Consider the following 20,843-nt stretch of genomic DNA (forward strand, 5'->3'; position numbering starts at 1 on the left):
GACAGAGCAAGACTCCGTCTCAAAAAAAAAAGAGAGAGAGAGATTAATACTTTGAAATTATAAACTTTGTTCATTATTTTTATCCTCTGTCCTCTCTGTATATGCACACATGGCTTTGATGGAACTGATTTAACATTATATTCTTGATTTTCATTACGAGCAATATAGTAAATACATATACAGCAACATTTATATATTTCTTATAAAATGAACATATGGTTGTTGGAATTCACCATAGGTATATAAACACACATAGTTATGTATTTTGTTTCTTTAATAGCTGCATTGTGTTTCACTGTATAAATATAGCACTTATTTAAACATTCTTCTGCTGTTGAACATTTAGGACATTTCTACTGTTTCAAACAATGCTATGAAAATATCCTAAGAGTGGAATTATCAAATTAAAGCATATCCTCTGCAAGTACCCTTCCAGGTGGAGGCATGAATTTCCACTCCTTCCTTAAATTGGTTATTTTATTAAATTCATGTTGTTACTAGATTTATCTGTTACTTGGTTCAGTGTCCCAGATAGTAAAGTCTTATTAGTGATTCTGCTCTTAGATAGAAAACTTGTATCTGTCATTTTGAACTTGAATTTTTTTGTTTCACTAAATAAAACTATGACTCATGATGTTTCCCTCTTTATTCCGGCCACTCAGATTCTTAGCTAACTTTCTGTTTAATTGTATTACTTTCTTAGTCTAGATTTTCTTCTACAATTGTTTTATATAACTAAGGATACATCCATTACTTGACTTCTATCTTTTTAATTTTGTTTTAATGAATTGTGTTTTATTGAAAGCTATCTCAAATATTTTGAGAATAATAAAGTATATACATAAATATTATAGAGAAAAACCAGTAGGATTAGACTTCATTTTCCAAAGTATTTTCATATACATGACCTCATTTGATATTTACAAAATTGTACTTAGTGGCTAGAACTCAGATGCTTTTATTTTTAGAGAAGAGATAACAGAATCAAATAACAGTTTAGTGATGGCTGGGCACAGTGGCTCGTGTCTGTGATCCCAACACTTGGGGAGGCCAAGGTGGGAAGACTGCTTGAGGCCAGGAGTTCAAGATCAGCCTGGGCAACATAGCAAAACCCTATCTCTTCAAAAAAATGTTTTTAGAAAATTAGTGGGGCCTGATGGCCTGTGCTAGCTACTTGGGAGGCTGAGGCAGGAGGATCACTTCAGCCCAGCAGTTGGAGGCTACAGTGAGCTGAGATCTTGCCACTGCACTCCAGCCTATAAAACAGAACAAGACCCTGTCTCAAAAGAAAAAAATTAAACTGTTCAGTGATGGAACTCACACTACAACTCAGTCTTGTCATACATGGTTTACTATTTCTGCTTTCTTCTTCCCACCTTGAGTTTACTGCTCTGTAGCCAAGAAGAAAGTGGTATGTTAAATACAGTAGAATTCACTCATTAACTCTAAATGAGAAATTGTGATTTGTTTCTGTTAACCTTCTGATTCTTTCAAGTAATCATGCAAAATTAATCTTAGAATAGTTCTTACTCATTTTTCTCCCTGCCTAAGAGAAGTAAAACTTCTGGGATTCGCTAAACTAGATCCAGTGTATATGCCAGCGTCTTAATTTTCACAAGTATCATTTTGCTAAACTTATCACACTGTAGCCATTAACTCTTCTTATTTCTTGATTAGGCAATAGATAATCAATTTCCCATGTACAGGTGACTCAGGATGTTATATCCCATAGCTGGTAGATAACTGATCCCAAACTAATTCCCTTCTAATGGACATGCTTAATCAGACATGTTGACTTTCCTGCATTGTTTACTTTTTTCTTAGTTAAAATCAATTGTACAGTTTTATATGTGATATTGTGATTTTCTGTCCTTCTCGTTCTGAAAAGCTTGACCCCCTACAGGGTGAATTGTCTAGAGAGGATATTGCCACCTATCTAAATCCTTCTTCCAAATAAACAATCTAATTTTTAAATTAAATTTTTCTATGTACTGTAGCATAAAGTTGATTTAGTTTTTCATAAAGTGAAATATCTACTAGTATGAGCAAAAGTTGACTGATTTATTGTTTAACAAATGAATGGCAGGTATGGCTAATTAGGGCGTAAATAACGGGTTCCATGTGAAAATGCTTGGATATGTATTAAATAATTTAGAAATTGACAGTAAAAGATTTTTTTTTCTAAGTGATGACCTTGAGCTCTGATTTTAAAATTCCATGAGAGACTGTTGATAATTAAGTTCCATAGGATATTTCAGTTGTTTCATTCAGTAGATTAGATACCATTAATGAATTTCTACAAGAGTTAGGGAATAGAATGCACTGATGAACTGCTTTATTAGTTATATGTTAAAACAACCATTTATTGGGTGCCTGTTTCATGGCTGCCACTGTGCTAAGTGTATGAAAGTAGATAAGAAAATTCCTACTCTCCAGAAATTTATTTATTAGTGGGACAAGTGTTAATACATTATGTAGTTAATGCTGAAATAAAACAAAGGATCACAGAGTGGAACCTCTGCAGAACCAGATAACTTCAGAAGGAATTTAACATTTTTCCATTTAAAAAATTGTTAACAGGCATTATTATTATAAATTAGAATGCAGTTCATAGAGTGCATTTCTATTGTAGAAATTGAATATGGGTTTCCTGAGAAGCAAGTTACTTGAATGTATCAGACACTTCTTGGTGATGTTATTTGCTATAATTTCTCCTAGACTATTTTACAAATTATTCTACATTGGACTTAGTGTTTTAAAAGTCTTATATGGTATTAAACTTGTAACAATAAAATCCATTGGATTTTAGTTGCCATTACCCAGGGAGGAGCAATACAACTGGCTAACAATGGTACCGATGGGGTACAGGGCCTGCAAACATTAACCATGACCAATGCAGCCGCCACTCAGCCGGGTACTACCATTCTACAGTATGCACAGACCACTGATGGACAGCAGATCTTAGTGCCCAGCAACCAAGTTGTTGTTCAAGGTAAGGGACTTCAGAATTCACAGGTGTGGTAAATTCTTCAAAATACTAAAATTTTATAAACTCACAGAAAAAGTAAGTATCATATTACAAAGCTCCATTCAAATGTAGTTAACATTTCTTCAATATAGATAGTATTTTCCATGAACTCTTCCATTATTCCAATTGGACCAAAATGTCATGGCATAAAAACAACTATTTTCAGTTTTTAAAATATTGCATCTACCTTTAACATCTTTACTATTTGGGGTAGAAGAAACAGGACAGGTTAGAAGGAAAGACCAGGAAATCAGGAGTTAGAAAAGATGGATTCTATATCTAACTGCATGAATCTGCTATGAGGCCTTGAGTAAAAGCTCCTCTGGGCCTCAGAAAAGTGTTTTATTTTTATTTTTTATTGTTTTTGTTTTGTTTTGTTTTCATGTGTAAAATAAGAGTTGCACTAAATCTCTGAAAACAGTCTTTAGAAGTTCAGGATTCTGTTTCTCTGCTTTTTATTCAAAAGAAATTTAAATCTTCTGAGATCATCAGTTTTTATTATTATTATTATTTTTTCTAGAGACATGGTCTCACTGTGTTGCCCAGGCTAGTCTTGAACTCCGGGCCTCAAGGAATCCTCCTTTCTCAGGCTCCCAAAGTGTTGGGATGCCTCTGCACTTGACCCAGTTTTTATTTCAAATGAAAACATTATATTCCACAAAATCTTATACCATCTTATGCTGTTCTTTAGAGAAAAAGTAGTTGTTAAATTCTTGACAAATTATAGAAGTTGCTTTTTTGTTTTTTGGGGTTTTTCTTGTTTTTTTTTTTAGTTTAATTGTTTTTTTTCTGTCTATTTCAGGAATCTTTATGGATATCAGTTAACCATTTTTCTTTGGATTCGTTTGAATATTTCAGGAATATAGTTAATGCCAGGTTAGAAATTTGCTGATTGAGGAAATAATAATAAATCTGTTTCTGAAAATATTTTTATAAATGATAATGTATTTTGCCTGTGTTAGGTAATGACAGTTTTATCCTTTCACCATGGATAATTGAATAATCCTGAAACACCAACTGGAGAGAGTCATAACTTATTTAAAGAGCCCTAATGTTTACAGAATATATTCTGTTATTAAGCAAGTATTTGAAAAAGATACTATTTTGCTTATTGATGAGAGTAAAACACCTTTTCACTTTACATGCAGGTACTCAAAAATTGTAAAGCAGGATGTCAGTGAATTTGAATTCTGAACGTCAGTTTGAAGATGGTAACATGTTTAGTATATAAATCTTTTCCACTCAAAGCATACTTTTTAATTGATATTAATAATTAATATTAATAATTTAATAAAGACCTTCAAATTTTTTAAGTAACATTAGGTTCCTTAGGAGAGCATATTATTACACTGTTTTTAGAAGCAGTTTGACAAATAGTGATTGTGTTTGTTTTTACAAATGGTGAATCAGAAAAATAAAACTTCAGTTTATTTAGTCATTATCATTTACATTAAAACAATATGTTTTCAAATAATATAATTGGCATCAGGTGATACACTTTTTCATACTTTCAGTTTTGTTTTAATTCAGAATCTATAATAGTTGACCATAATGCTTTATCTTCTTTTTCATTTTGCTATTTTATGAAAAATCATGGTCGTTTTTATGTCGTGGCAAGAGTCTACTTGAAATTTTTTAATATGAATTTACCAATATCAAAGGAAGACATTGAGGACTATACTCTATCTAGGAAGATCATCCAAGCTGTGCCCCACTTACCTTTTAGACTTAAGGTTGGTAAGCATGTTAACAACAGAATAGAACTGCATTCAAATGAAAAATAAAATATAAGATCCAGCAGACATAGGTTACTGTAATAAATACATTACATTGGGAATTATTTCTTAGTAGTGGCGCAAAGAGTGCTGATTCTTTCAACACTTTAGCGAGAATCATCTTTTCTTTTTTGTTTCCCTTTTAGTCCAGAATACATGCTTAGATTGATGATTGATACACATAATTGAATCAAGTTGCAGTGTTTCTGTCTTACACCATAATCACTGTTTCTTTCAGCTGCCTCTGGAGATGTACAAACATACCAGATTCGCACAGCACCCACTAGCACTATTGCCCCTGGAGTTGTTATGGCATCCTCCCCAGCACTTCCTACACAGCCTGCTGAAGAAGCAGCACGAAAGAGAGAGGTTCGTCTAATGAAGAACAGGTACATATACTGCATTTACTTAGATTGTTGTGGATTAAGTGTGTCGTCACATTCTACTGGATGTGTATCTTTACATCTACTGGTAATAGGATCTTTGCATTGGGTTTTTTTTTTCCAGCAGAATTAATGGATCTTGCTAAACTTTATTTAATGAGCTGCATTTATAAGATAGCTACAGGATTATGGGTCAATCTTTGATCATGGAGTAGTTTTCTTTCATGCAGTTTCCCCACAGGAGATTTAATGCACAACCTTCCTGTTTGCACTCCAACCAGCTTGCCAGGTTATTTCAAAATGGTTTCTTTTCATATATAGTATTGTTCAAGAAGATCAAGAGTTTCACATATGTATATTAACTGTGTGTTAAATTTTGTCTATATTAAATTTACTTGATACAAAGTAAATGTATGGTGGCCAGTTCATGTTTTAATGAATAATATCTTTACTCAAAATAATAACATTTTAACACCTAAATATTCTTCAAAAATATATTCTAAGAATACCACATTATGGAAAAAAATCTTAAAATACAGTCTTCAAAAACTACTACCTTCAAAATCTATGAAATGTTGGTAAAGCAGTTCTCAGAAAGTAACTTCATTGCTATAAATGATTTTGCCATCAAAAACAATAAAAACAAGTTACTAAATATTAGTTTAGAACTTTCATATAGAAGTGACCGAGACAAACAGAAGAAAATGAAAATAGGGTATGTAAAGTTTTAAAAAGTTTGAAATTGATGAAAGTATTTCACTGTTCATCCCAGGATACTTCAAACACTGATAAAGTGAAAGAAGCAGGGCTTCCAAGTCCTAGCCCTGTCCCTCCATTTTGGGAGACGGTATTAACCTTCTATACCTCAGGTTTGCAAAATGGGATTCCAGCACACACCCAAAGTATTGTTTTAAGAGTCAAGTAAGATAATTCCTTTGAAAGCACTTTGTAACTGTAGTGCTCTGTTGAAATGGGTGTGTGTGTGTGTGTGTGTGTGCAATTTCACTTACAGCTCAGATCAGCTTTTTTGTTCCTAAAATATTCTTAGCTGTCACAATGTTAGTAAATTATATCTGAACTCAGAAAAATCTGTCTGGCAGAGATTTTCCTCTGATATTAGAAAAAGAGTTACAACAAGCCAAGTGACTTTTTTTTTTTTTTCCCTCCTGAGACAGTCTTGCTCTGTTGCCCAGGCTGGAGTACAGTGGCACAATCTCAGCTCACTACAACCTCTGCCTCCTAGGTTCGAGCAATTCTCCTACCTCAGCCTCCCGAATAGCTAGGATTACAGGCGCCCACCACCACGCCTGGCTAATTTTTGTATTAGTAGAGACATGATTTCACTATTTTGGCCAGGCTGCTCTTGAACTCTTGACCTCATGAATCCACCCTTCCCAGCCTTCCAAAGTGCTGGGATTACAGGCATAAGCCATGGTGCCCAGCCCTGAAGTGACTTTTATTTGTGTTCCATCCGTCTGTGATTTTGAGTATTTAGGTTTTACTAAACAGAAGCATAAAGGCTGCATTCATAATTTAAATATATTTTAAAATATAAATTAAAATCTGTAAATAAAAAAATCTTTTCAGTTTTTAAAAATGTTTATAAGGAAACTCTTTTTTGTTGTTGTTGTTTTTTTGAGACGGAGTCTCGCTCTGTCACCCAGGCTGGAGTACAGTGGCCGGATCTCAGCTCACTGCAAGCTCCGCCTCCCTTGTTTACGCCATTCCACTGCCTCAGCCTCCCGAGTAGCTGGGACTACAGGCGCCCGCCACCGCGCCCGGCTAATTTTTTGTATTTTTAGTAGAGACGGGGTTTCACCGTGTTAGCCCGGATGGTCTCGATCTGCTGACCTCGTGATCCGCCCGTCTCGGCCTCCCAAAGTGCTGGGATTACAGACTTGAGCCACCGCGCCCGGCCGGTTATAAGGAAACTCTTAACTTAAAATTAGAAGCAAGTCTGATTAAGAAGTCTCAAGCAAAGGCTGAGTAGTAATATTTAAGACAACACTGCTTACTAAAGAAAACAGTTCTAAGCAAACATAGGAGCAAAATCAGAAAATAAATCCTTTTGATTATAAAACACAACAGAAGGACTTCTGTTTATGTCTATGTAGTTTCGCTCTGTGGAACAAAATGTTTCCCCCCGTTGGCCGGGTGCAGTGGCTCACGCCTGTAATCCCAGCACTTTGGGAGGCCGAAGCGGGCGGATCACAAGATCAGGAGATCGAGACCATCCTAGCTAACATGGTGAAACCCCATCTCTACTAAATACAAAAAAATTAGCCGGGCGTGGTGGCAGGCGCCTGTAGTCCCAGCTACTCTGGAGGCTGAGGCAGGAGAATGGCGTGAACCCAGGAGGCGGAGCTTGCAGTGAGCCGAGATCGCGCGCCTGCACTCCAGCCTGGGCGACAGAGCAAGACTCCATCCCAAAAAAAAAAAAAAAAAAAAAAAAAAATGTTTCACTGCGTTGACTGGCAGACCAAATTTCCTTTTTCTTCTATTTACTTTTCTTTCAGATTTAGGACCACTGCCACCAACAAGTTAGGAACAGGCCACACGTAACTACAGTTGCTACCAGCCTTTGTTTGCCTGAGACTTACCATGGACTCTTTCATAACATTACTTTGCTTAGATGTAGTTACCCTACTCTTGAAAAAGGAAACTTCCTATTGATTCTGCTATAGTTCTTTTCCCCTTTCCTTACCAGATTACTGCTGCTTCCACTTTTTCAGCCTCCATTCACTGGAATCTGGCTTCTGTGACTAGCATACCCCTCATATGTCTATAAAAAGGTACAAATTCCCGGCCGGGCGCGGTGGCTCAAGCCTGTAATCCCAGCACTTTGGGAGGCCGAGACGGGCGGATCACGAGGTCAGGAGATCGAGACCATCCTGGCTAACACGGTGAAACCCCGTCTCTACTAAAAATACAAAAAACTAGCCGGGCGCGGTGGCGGGCGCCTGTAGTCCCAACTACTCGGGAGGCTGAGACAGGAGAATGGCGTGAACCCGGGAGGCGGAGCTTGCAGTGAGCTGAGATCCGGCCACTGCACTCCAGCCTGGGCAGCAGAGCGAGACTCCGTCTAAAAAAAAAAAAAAGGTACAAATTCCCTCCCACTTGGCAAATCTAGTATTTTCTTTCATTTAATTTTAACTCTATGGAGTATGACACTGTCGACTTCTCATTACTCTAAACTCTTCCTTGGCTGGCTTCACCTGGTTTTCTGACTACTTTTCAAATTTTTCCTTTGAACCTTCATCCATATCCATGTATTTCAGGCATTACTTTATATGCTGATACCTCCTAATTCTATATATTCTGGCTTTTACCTTTCTGCCGAGTGCTATTTATTAAGCCCCAGTATATATTATTTTATTAATTCTACCTACAGTGAGGTAGAAGCTTATCCCCACTTTAGAGGAGGAGAAGGTAAATATCAGAGAAAAATCAAATATATTGCCAAAGGTCACACACTTTATGAGATTAGTAGAACTGAAATTTGAACCCATATCTGGCACCAAAGGCTGTAAACATGCTACTTCACTGATTCCAGTATGCAGCCATCTTCTGCTGTGCCTCTCAAACCAGAGCACATGGCAGTATGCTAGGGATGTGTATGTAGCCTTAGGAGGTGAATGTGGAGTGCTTTCCTTGAATGTTCATTTTGCTAAAATATTTGAGAGAAATAAACCTTATTTTTAAGGTAAAATAAGAGATTTAAAAGAAATTTATTCCAGCAGTGGTTTTGCTGCACCACCAGAATCTCCATATTTGGTTTCCTCTTCTAGTGTGACTGTTTCAGTGGAAAAGTTAAGAGAAGCACACTCTTCCTAAGCATGCTCACTAGGATGAATGCCCCTTATGCACATCAAACACAGCCTATCTTAAACTAAACTTTGATAGGAAAAGATTGTAATCCAAAAAATTCGTCACTATCCAAATTGGCATTTATTTCAAGATGAAGATAAGTGGTAAACATTCTGAAAGAAAGTGTAGACAGCTGTTCTATTAATTTGTGTTGCTACAGTAATAACCACGAATCTCAGTGTCTTAAAATTTCTTCCTTACATGTGTTACATTTTGGCAGCTGCAGGTCAGTTGTTGTGACTCTCCTTCATATGCCCATCTGAGTCTAGGATCCTGGGCTAGAGCAGCACCTCTTGGAGAAAAGGGCAATGCTTTTGAAAACATTTGCTTGATTGTGGTGAACATTACATCTACTTGTGCTCTGTCAGCCACAGCACAGGCAAGGACAAGCCCGAAGTCAGTGTAGTGGAAATGAACTCTTCCTACAGGAATGGGGAGTGAAAAATTGTGAAAGTAATGCAGTCTGTGACCTTTGCCTTTATGTAACTTTACATTGGAGGGGGATTTTAAAAGCAGATTCCCTAAAGGCAGAAGTAACAAAGGAAAAAGTTAAATGAATGTGATCGTATGAAACTATAAACCCCCTATTTAGCAAAGTAAAAGAAAAGTAGCAAACATTTTAACAAATAATGTCAGAAAACTAATGAGTTGAGGGATATAAATAGGCAGATTCTTAGAAAATGGATAGGGTAAAAAATTTGAAAAATTCTAAAAAAAGTATATTTGATACGAATTAAAATATATCCATTCAACTATATACATCTAGCCATTAACAGTAAATAAAGATGTATTTTTATTAAGATGGGAAGATGTTCTCGGACAACAGCAGGTTACCAAAGAGTATGTACATTACTATCAGTTTTTATTTATTTATTATTATTACACAAGTAAAACATGTTCATTATAAGTAAATTAAGAAATATTACCTAAAAATTTAATTACTTCTAATTTCACCATCTAAAATGTTAACATTCTAAAGTCAGTTTTTTTACTCAAACCAGTACAAAGAAAGGTAAATATACATTTTTAATATATTTTTAAGTAATTTTAAACTTACAAAGGAGTTGTAAAAATAGTACTGCAGAGTTCCAGATACCCTTCATCCAGCTTCCTCTAATCTTAGTATATTACATAACCAGGGTACATTTATCAAAAATAAAAGTACATTGGTATAATACCATTAACTGAATCGTACATTTTATTTCCCCAGTTTTTTTACTTATATAATCCAATTTGGGTACCATATTGCATTTAATTATAGTCTCCTTCAGTCTGAAAGTTTCTGTTTCCTTGTCTTTGATGGCCTTGTCACTTTTGAAGAGCAGTGATCTGTTTTCTTATAGAATATCCCTCAATTTGCATTTGTCCAGTGTTTTCTTATGGATAGATTGAGATAATAGGTTTTGGGGAGAAATTCCACAGAGGTATAGTGTACCCTTCTCATAACATCACATCAGGGAGCACATACATAACTGGCGATGTTAACTTTGATCATTTGGTTAAAGTGCTGTCCAGGTGTCTCCACTGTTGAGCTACCATTTTTCTCTTTGTCCAGCCCATAATCAAGGGGAGGAGAATTAAATTCCACCTCCTAAAAGGGAGAATATGAAACAATTTGTAGTCATATGTTAAAACCACCACAGTAATTAGGTGTATTTTAGAAGAAATACTTGGGAGGCTATGCAGATACATTATTTTCTCTTTAAAGTTTTGCCCACCAATTTTAGAATTCATCAGTAAATCTTGTCTACAGTAATTATTTCTATTTGCTATTCTGATGGGAATTTTCTATATCCCCATCCCTTCTATATTTAACAGCTTAACAACTGAATTCTATAAACAAGATTTGTTTCTTCTCCACATTATTTTATCAATACAGACATGTATTTTGGGAGTTATAATCCAGTACTATTGTTATTTATTATTTGTTCATATTGTTCTAGCTTTGGCCACTGGCATCTTTTATAAGTGTCTTCTGTGTCCTTTTGACATGCCCCATTTTTTTCTTTTTAAGCACATCTTTACTTGCTGAGACTGCAAGATTGTCCAAGTTCTCATCTTGTGTTTTCCCTTCCCTAGCCTTGGAATGAGCTGTTTTTCCAATGATCCATAGTTCCTTTATTAGAAAATGGTGGCCAATATGGTGTAACCCTGTCTCTACTAAAAATAGAAAATTTAGCTGGGGTGGTGGTGCATGCCTGTAATCCCAGCTACTCGGGAGGCTGAGGCAGGAGAATTGCATGAACCTGGGAGGTGGAGGTTGCAGTGAGCTGAGATGGCACCACTACACTCCAGCCTGAGTAAAAGAGCGAGACTCTGTCTCAAAAAAAAAATACATACATATATATACACACCTTCATATACGCACACATTCTTACTTCTCTATCTTTATATATAGTTGGCTTTGTTTTCCATAGTCCATATCTGTGGATTCAACCACCCATAGATTTAAAACATTGAAGAAAAAAAGTAATAATATAGCAATTTTTTAAATAATACAAATAAAGTAATTTAGCATAAAAATTATTTACATAGTATTTACATTGTACTAAATATAAGTAATCTAGAGATGATTTTAAGTATATAGGGGGATGCATATAGATTATATGCAAATATAATGCCATTTTATATAAGGGACTTGAGCATCTGTGGATTTTGATATTCATGAGAGTTCCTGGGACCAATCCCCCACAGATACTGAGGGACAACTATATACTTAAAATAAATATGAATATGCAGTAACATATCTGATTCTAAGCTTTAACCACATGGCTCACTGTAGACTTCTCTTTGCCTATTTGTAACTTCTTTCTCTGACAGAAACTTGGCTTATATGTTTGTTTAAATCTACTATACATACAGAAAACTTGTAAGAACTGATAATATGTACCCTTGTGAGAAACAAGTTTACCAGTTACAGTGCAGTATTTATATACACTTTTTTTTGGTTTTGGCCTAATAGTATTTAGCAAAAGTGCTGTTTTCTAAAGTTACTTCACTCTGCTCCTTTTTTCTCTACCCCTTTCAGTGAGGTTATATCATATGATTATAGTACAGTTAGATTTGTCACCATCTTCAGTTCTGGGATTTTCTGACATCCCTAAGCTTTTATCCTTAAATTTGAATGTACATAAGTTCACTCTTTGTGCTGTATAGTTTTATGGGTTTTAATAGATGAAGTGTCATGTATCTGTCACCACAATGCCATAAGGAACAATTACACTAGTTAACTAACAGTTATATAATACTAAGTATTCTCTTATATCCCTTTGAAGTCAGCTTCTCCCACACCCTGAAAACCACTGAACTGTTTTCTACCCTTACAGTTTTGCCTATTCCATAATCTCTTATAAATGGAATCTTAAATTATAATTTGTAGCCTTTTAGATCTGGTTCCTTCATCTAGTAAAATGCATTCAAGATTTATTGATTTTGTTGCATGAATCAGTAGTTGGGACTTATCCCAGATGGTTCCATTTTATTGATGTACTGTGCTTTGTTTATTCACCTTGAATTTCATCCCAGTTAATTCCAGTTTTAGAGAAATAAAGTTACTGTCAACACATAAAGGTTTTTATATGAACTATCCATTAACATGAGTAAAGAGGAGTAGGCTGGTTGCGTGGAATGTAACTAACTGTATATTTAACCTTTTAAATAAACTGTCCAGTTGTTTTCCAAAATGGCTGTACCATTTTGTATTCCCACCAGGGAGAGTTCAGTTGCTTTGTATCCTTGCCAAAACTTGACGTTGTCAGGTTTATTATTTGTCCCCCAGCTCTAGAAGTTGTATAATGGATATCTTGTGGTTTAACTTGCACTTCACTAGTGACTTTTTTTTTTTTGAGATGGAGTCTCCCTCTGTCACCCAGACTGGAATGCAGTGGCAGGATGTCAGCTCACTGCAACCTCTGCCTCCTGGGTTCAAGACATTCTCGTGCCTCAGCCTCTCTGAGTAGCCAGTGTTACAGGCACCTGCCACCATGTCCGACTAATTTTTTGTATTTTTAGTAGAGATGGGGTTTCGCCATGTTGACCAGGCTGGTTTTGAACTTCTGACCTCAGGTGATCCACCCACCTCAACCTCCCAAAGTGCTGGAATTACAGGTGTGAGCCACTGTGCCCAGCCTTCACCTAGTGACTTTTATGTGATTTGCCATCTATATGTTTTCTTTGATGAAATGTCTTCTTAGATCTTTTAGTCATTTCTATTGTTTGCTTTCTTTTGTTTTCAGTGACCTTTTTTCCAAATCCTTTGTCAGAGCAAGTACATTCTTTCAGTCTATAGCTTTTTCTTTAATTTTCTTAACATTATCTTTTGCAGAGCAAAAGGTTGCCATTTTGATGAGGCCCATTTTATCAGTTTTGTCCTTTTGTATATAATGCTTGTGGTATTGTATTTATGAATTTTCTGCCTGGATAGGCCCAGCCCACTTACACATGTCTAAGAGCCTATGGACAGGCCCATTGGTGCCCACATGCATCATCTGGGGTGCCTGAGGATTGGTTGGTCCTGCCCACCAGCACCCATTGTCTGGAGTCATGAGGATCAGCTCGCTCTCGCTATCACGTGTGCCACCCAGAGGCCTGCAGACAGGCCTCCCCGACCTGCTGCCACCATCAAGACCTTTGTGTCCACATACCAGCCAACCTGGCATCCCCATCCTCAGCAAAGCTTTATCACAGCCTCCACTGACAACCGAAGCCTAAGCCACTGAAGAAATCATAGATGCCCTGAGAGAATCATAGATACCACCATTGATGACAGTAAAAGAAATCATACAGAGACAACACATCTGAAGCCACCTAGAATCAAATCCAGAGTACCCTACCCAGCTAACAGTATAGCTACATCTACAGTAAAAGTATTTCTTTACAAAAGCCAGTCCATAAAATTGGATAAAGCAGCAGTTGCACAGATACCAAGATAAGGGCACGAGAAACATAAAATACTAAGGAAACATGATACCTCCAAAGGAACACAATAATTTTCCACTAACAGATCTCAAAGAGCAGGTAATCAATAAAATGCCTGAAAAGGAGTTGAAAATAATGATCTTAAGAAAACTCAGCAAGAAACAACAGAACACAGATAGACAATACAAATAAATCAGGAAAACAATTCATGATCTGAATGAGAAATTAAAGAGGTAAATATTTTAAGAAAAAACAAATTCTGGAACTGAAGAATTTAATAAAAAACAGTCAAGGACTTCAGCTATAGACTAGATCAAGCAGAAGAAGAATTTCCGAACTTTAAGACAGGTCTTTTAAAATAACCCAGTCAAACAAACACTAAAAAGGATGAAGAAAACCTACATAGGACATCATAAAGCAAACAAATAATTCAATTTTGTGAGTGCCACAAGGAGAAAAGATAGGAAAAGGCATCAAAAACCTATTTAACAAAATAATCACTGAAGACCTCCCATGTCTTGAGAGAGAAATATATATCCAGATACAGGAAGCTCATATGTACTAAAACAGTTTATCCAAAAAGGCCTTTCTAAGACACATTCTTTTCAAACTCAAAAGTCAAAGACAAAGAAAAAAGAATTCTAAAAACAGCAAGAGGAAAATACCAAGTCACATGAGGGAATCAGATTAAAGGCCGATTTCTCAGCAGAAATTTTACATTTCTGAGTGGTATAATAATATTCAAAGTTTTATTAAAAGGGGGAAATAAATACGGCCTGCCAAGAATACTATACCCAGCAAAGCTGTCCTTCAGAAATGAAAGAAAAATAAAGTCATTCCCAATCAGAAAGTGAGGAAATTCATCACCACTACACCAGTCCTACAAGAAATGTGTAAGAGGATCCTACATCTTGAAGTGGCAGGATGATACCTGCTGTATCATTAAAACATACAAATTATAAATCTCACTGGTAAAGTAAACATGCAATTGGAAAAAAAATAAGGAACCGAATGTTAGCACTACAGAATACCAAATTATAAAGATAAAAAAGGAAGAAAAGAACAAAGAATAGGCCGGGCGCGGTGGCTCAAGCCTGTAATCCCAGCACTTTGGGAGGCCGAGGCGGGTGGATCACGAGGTCAGGAGATCGAGACTATCCTGGCTAACATGGTGAAACCCCGTCTCTACTAAAAATACAAAAAACTAGCTGGGCGTGGTGGCGGGCGCCTGTAGTCTCAGCTACTTGGGAGGCTGAGGCGGGAGAATGGCGTGAACCCAGGAGGCGGAGCTTGCAGTGAGCCGAGATCACGCCACTGTACTCCAGCCTGGGAGACACAGCGAGACTCCGTCTCAAAAAAAAAAAAAAAACAAAAAGAATATACAAAATAATCAGCAAACAAAAATGACAGGAATAAGCCTTCACATATCAATAACAGTTTTGAATATAAATTTTAAATTCCCCAATTAAGAGATATAAACTGGCTAAGTTAGATTTTAAAAAGTCAACCTGTGTATTTCCTCCAAAAAACTCACATCACCTGTAAAGACATATGTAGCCTGAATATAAAAGGATGGGGGTAAAAACTCCACACAAGTGGAAACCAAAAGTATGCAGGAGTAGCTATACTTACATCAGAGAAAATAGGCTTTAAGTTGAAAACCATAAAAAGAGAGCAAGAAGGTCATTATATGATAGAGGGATCAATTCAGCTGGAGGACGTAAAATGATAAATATGTAACACCCAATGCCAGAGCATGAGATATATAAAGTGAACATTAGAGCTGAAGGAAGAGATAGACCCCAATATAATAATAGCTGGGGACTTCAAAACTCCACTTCCAGCATTTGACAGATCATCTAGACAGAAAATCAATGAACATCAGACTTAAGATGATCTGTAGACCAACTGAACCTAACAGTTTCAGAGCATTTCATCCAAAAGCTGCAGATTCTGTTCTTCTCGTCAGCACATAGAACTTTCTCCAGGATAGACCATATATCCACAAAGCGAGTCTCAACAAAGTTTTAAAACTCAAAATTACATAACGTATCTTTCCAGACCACAATGGAATTAAACAGTAATAAGAGGAACTTCAGAAACTGTACAAATAAATGGAAATTCAGCATGCTCCTGAATGACTACTGGGTCAGTGAAAAAATTAAGAGGGAAATAAATTTATTGAAACAAATGAAAATGGAAACACAACATATAAAAACCTATGGGATACAGCAAAAGCAGTGCTGAGAGGGAAGTTTGTACCAATAAATTCCTATATCAGGAACGTGTAGCAAGATTTCAAATAAAAAACCTAACAATACACCTCAAGGAACTAGAAAAGAAGAAGCCAAACCCAAAATTAGTAGAGAGAAAGAAATAGTAAAAATCAGAGAACTAAATTAAATAAAGTCTAAAAGAATCAATACAGGGCTGGACATGGTGGCACACACCTGTAATCTCAGCACTTTGGGAGGCCAAGGTATGTGGATTCTTGAGCTCAGGATTTCGAGACCTGCCCGGGCAACATGGCAAAACCTCATTTCTACAAAAAAAAATACAAAAATTAGCATGGTGTGGTGCAAGCCTGTAGACCCAGCTACTCAGGAGGCTGAGGTGGGAAGATCGCTTGAACCAGGAAACTGAGACAGCAGTAAGCCATGATTGTGCCACTGCACTGTAGCCTGGTCAACAGAGTGAGACCCTGTCTCAAAAAAAAAAAAAAGAAAACAAAAGTTGGTTTTTGAAGAGATAAAATTGATAAGCCAAGAAAAAATGAGGGACAAGATCCAAATAAATGAAATTAAAAACTAAAAGTAGACACTACAGCTAATACCACAGAAGTATAGGGGATCATTAGGGATTATTATGAGCAATGATACGCCAACAAATTGAAAAACCTAGAGGAAATGGATAAATTTCTTGACATATATAATCAAAATTGAATCAAGAAATGGAAAACCTGAACAGACCAATAATGAGTAATGATATTGAATCAGTAATAGTCTACCAATAAAGAAAAGCCCAGGACCAGATGGCTTTACTGCCTAATTCTACCAAACTTATAAAGAAGAACTAACACCAATTCTCCTTAAACTATTCCAAAAAATTAAAGATGAGAGAATTTTTCCTAATTAATTCTCCAAGGCCATCATTGCTTTAATACCAAAACCAGACAAGGACACAACAAAAGAAAACTACAAACCACTGTACTTGTTGAACATAGATACAGAAATTCTCAAAAAAACACTAGCAAACCTAATCTGACAACATATCAGAAAGATAATACACCATGATCATATGGGATTTATCCCAGGGATTCAAGTATGATTGTTGGACCATATTTGCATATGCTCATGGTGTGTTATTGCATGATATCACAGCAGCAGCATGAAGGAAAAAAGCCATATGATCACATCTGTAGACACAGGAAAAGCGTTTGATAAAATTCATCCTTTCTTGATAAAAAGAATCAGCAAATTAGGCATAAGAAGGAACATACCTCAACATAGTAAAGGCCATGTATGATAAACCCACAGCTAACATCATATTGAATGGAGAAAAGCTGAAAGGCTTTCCTCCGAGAACTGGAATGAGAGAAAGATGCCCACTTCTACCATTCTTATTCACTATAGTGCTGGATGTCCTAGTCAAAGCAGTTAATCAAGAGAAAGAAATAAAGGGCATCCCAACTGGAAAAGGAGGAATCAAATTGCCCTTGTTTGCAGATGAAATGATGTTATATATGGAAAAAACTAAAGACTCCACCAAAAAACTATTAGAACTGATGAACAAATTCAGTAAAGTTGCAGAATACAAAATCAGCGTACAAAAGTCAGTAGCAATTCTTTTTTTGTTTTGTTTTTTGAGATGGAGTCTCACTCTGTCGCCCAGGCTGGAGTGCAGTGGTGTGATCTCAGCTCACTGCAAGCTCCACCTCCCGGGTTCATGCCATTCTCCTGCCTCAGCCTCCCAAGTAGCTGGGACTACAGGCACCCACCACCACGCCTGGCTGATTTTTTGTATTTTTAGTAGAGACGGGGTTTCACTGTGTTAGCCAGGATGGTCCCAATCTCCTGACCTCATGATCCGCCCGCCTCGGCCTCCCAAAGTGCTGGGATTACAGGCGTGAGCCACCATGCCTGGCCAAAAGTCAGCGGCAATTCTATACATCAATAATGTACTGGCTGAAAAAGAAATGAAGAAAGCAATTCCATTTACAATAGCCAAAAAATAAATAAATAACCAAGTAGGTGAAAGATCTCTACACTGAAAACTGCAAAACACTGATGAAAGAAATCAAGGAAGGCAAATGGAAAGACATTCCACACTCATGGATTGGGAGAATTACTATTGTTAAAATGACTATACCACCCAAAACAATCTACAGATTCAGTGCAATCCATATCAAAATAAAATGATATTTGTAACAGAAATAGAAAAAAGAATCCTAAAATTCTTACGGAACCAAAAAGAGCCCAAATAGCCAAAGCATTCTTGAACTAAAAGAACAACATGGGAGGCATCACACTACCTGACTTCAAAATATGCTACAGAGCTGTAGTAACCAAAACATAGTATTGATATAAAAACAGACACATAGACCAGTGGAACAGAATAAAGAACCAGGAATAAATCTACTTATTTACAGCAAATGTGCCAAGAACGTACATTGGGGAAAGGACACTCTCTTCAATCAGTGGTATTGGGGAACCTGGATATCTGTGTGCAGAGAATGAAACTAAATACCTACCTATCACCATACCCAAAAATCCACTCCAAGTGGATTAAATACTTAAACATAAGACCCCAAACTCTAAAGACTACTAGAAGAAAACATGGGGGAAATGTTTCCTGATATTATACTGGGCAAAAACTTCATGGTTAAGACTCCAAAAGCACAAGCAACAAAAAGAAAAATAGTTAAGTGGAAATACTAAATTAAAAAGCTTCTGAACAGCAAATGAAACAACAGAGTGAAGAGACAACCTGCAGAATGGGAGGAATACTTACAAACTGTTCATCTGACACGGCACTGATAAACAGGATATACAAGGAACTCAACCTAACAGGGAAAAAAAAATCCTATTAAAAAGTGGGCAAAAGGTATAAATAGACATTTCTCAAAAGAAAACATACAAATAGCCAAGAAATATATTTGAAAAGCTCAACATTACTAATTGTCAGATTAAAATCACAATGAAGTATCATTAGTTAGAATGATTATTATCAAAAAGACAAAAAGTAACAAACATTGATGAGGATGCAGAAAAAGGTGAACTCTTTCTAACTCTTTGTGTTAGAATTTTCTCAGCGTTGGTCAGAATGTACATTAATGCAGCCATTATGGAAAATAGTGTGGAGGTTTCTCAAAAAAACTAAAAGAACCACCATATGATCCAGCAATCCTACTACTGGGTATTTATTCTAAAGAAAGGAAATCAGTATTGCATCACTTCACGGTAGCTAAGATAGGGAATCAACCTAAATATCCATCAACATTATCAATGGATAAAGAAAAGTGCAGTATATATACACAGTGGCATACTATCGAGCCACTAAAAAGAATGAAAATTCATTATTTGTGGCCATATGGATGAACTTGGGGGACATTATGGGTTATGCAGAATAACTCAAACATGGAAAGATAAATACCACATTTTCTCACTCATGTGGGAGCTAAAAATTTTTTGAGCTCATGGAAGTAGATAGTAAAATTGTGGGTATTAGAGCCTGGGAAGGGAAGGTGAGATAGGAAGCATGGGGAGAGATTGGTTAATGGATACAAACTTACATCTAGGTTGATAGAATGAGTTCTGGTGTTCTGTAGCACCATAGGGTGAATATGGTTAAATACAACTTGTTGTGTATTTTCACAAAGCTAGAAGTGAGGATTCTGAATGTTCAGAACCCAACAAAATAAGTTTGAGGTGATGGATATGCTAGTTACCATAATTTGATCATTATATACCATATACACATACCAGAATATCACTGTATCTCATAAATATGTACAATTATTTTATGTCAACCAGAAAGGGAAAAAAGAATTCTTTGCCTAAATCAGTATCACACAGACTTTGTTTTCCTCTAAAAGTGTTATGTTTTATGTTAAGAGTTTTATATTTAGATCTGTAATTTCCTCCTGAGTTTACTTTTGTATAAGGTATGAGGATGTGTCAAGATCCATTTTTTTAATATAGGAACATCCATTTGTCCAGATCATTTGTTTAAAAGACTATTCTTTCTCTATTGAATTGCCCTTGCTTTTTTTTTCAAAAATTAATTGACCGTATTTTTGTGGGTCTGTTTCTGGGATATCTTTCCATTGATCTTTGTGTCTGTCCTTTAGCCAATACCATGTTGCCTTGAGTTCTGTACTTTTATAGTAAGTCTTGAATTTGATAGTGTGAGTCCTCCAACTTTGTTCTTAAAATTGTTTTGGCTGTTCTGGTTCCTTTGCATTTTAATATATTTATAATATGCTTGTTGATGTCTACGGAAAGCATGCTAGAATTTTGGTTAGGACTGTGTTGTGTCTATAGATCTAATTGTGAAGAAGTCACATCTTAACAATATTTAGTTTTTGATTCCATGAATACAATATAATCTTAATTTATCTTTCAGCATATAGATACTGTACATATCTTACTGGATTTATACCCAAGTATAAATTGTTTTCTGGTTTTTTTCGGGGGGTGGGGGCGGGGACATTTGCTATTTGAAATGGTATATTCAATTGTTCATTGCTGGTATATGGAAATAAAATTGGCTTCTATATATTTAACTTTTATCCTATGACCATTCTAAATTTACTTACTAGTTCTAGGAGCTTTGTGGGGGGGGTCGATTCCTTGGGATTCTCTACACAAATAA

At 36.2% G+C, this 20,843-nt stretch overlaps 2 protein-coding genes across 12 annotated transcripts in view; one reads left to right on the forward strand and one right to left on the reverse strand.

Moving 5' to 3' along the window:
- The window catches only part of CREB1 (cAMP responsive element binding protein 1), a 79,167-nt gene that overhangs the window by 43,488 nt on the left and 14,836 nt on the right, over window positions 1-20,843 (forward strand). For 7 of the 10 annotated variants that reach the window (XR_004176628.1, XR_004176629.1, XR_004176630.1 and 4 more), the window contains 2 exons: window positions 2,810-2,992; window positions 5,042-5,192. Coding sequence is in view for 6 of the 10 variants with exons in the window: in XM_031651484.1 (XP_031507344.1) it covers window positions 2,810-2,992; window positions 5,042-5,192 (334 nt within the window). In the remaining 4 variants the exon portion in view is untranslated. Of the gene's footprint in view, window positions 1-2,809; window positions 2,993-4,176; window positions 4,240-5,041; window positions 5,193-7,702; window positions 8,049-20,843 lie in introns of those variants that run through there. The other 3 variants (XR_002516253.2, XM_009182895.4, XM_021923912.2) reach the window with 2 other exon arrangements.
- The window catches only part of METTL21A (methyltransferase like 21A), a 47,073-nt gene continuing 36,054 nt past the window's right edge, over window positions 9,825-20,843 (reverse strand). For both annotated transcript variants that reach the window (XR_004176631.1, XM_031651486.1), the window contains 2 exons: window positions 18,981-19,032; window positions 9,825-10,644 (listed from right to left, as the gene is read on the reverse strand). Coding sequence is in view for 1 of the 2 variants with exons in the window: in XM_031651486.1 (XP_031507346.1) it covers window positions 19,028-19,032 (5 nt within the window). In the remaining variant the exon portion in view is untranslated. The remainder of the gene's footprint in view (window positions 10,645-18,980; window positions 19,033-20,843) is intronic.

Source organism: Papio anubis, chromosome 10, assembly GCF_008728515.1.
Source record: "Papio anubis isolate 15944 chromosome 10, Panubis1.0, whole genome shotgun sequence".
NCBI classification, from domain to species: Eukaryota; Metazoa; Chordata; class Mammalia; order Primates; family Cercopithecidae; genus Papio; species Papio anubis.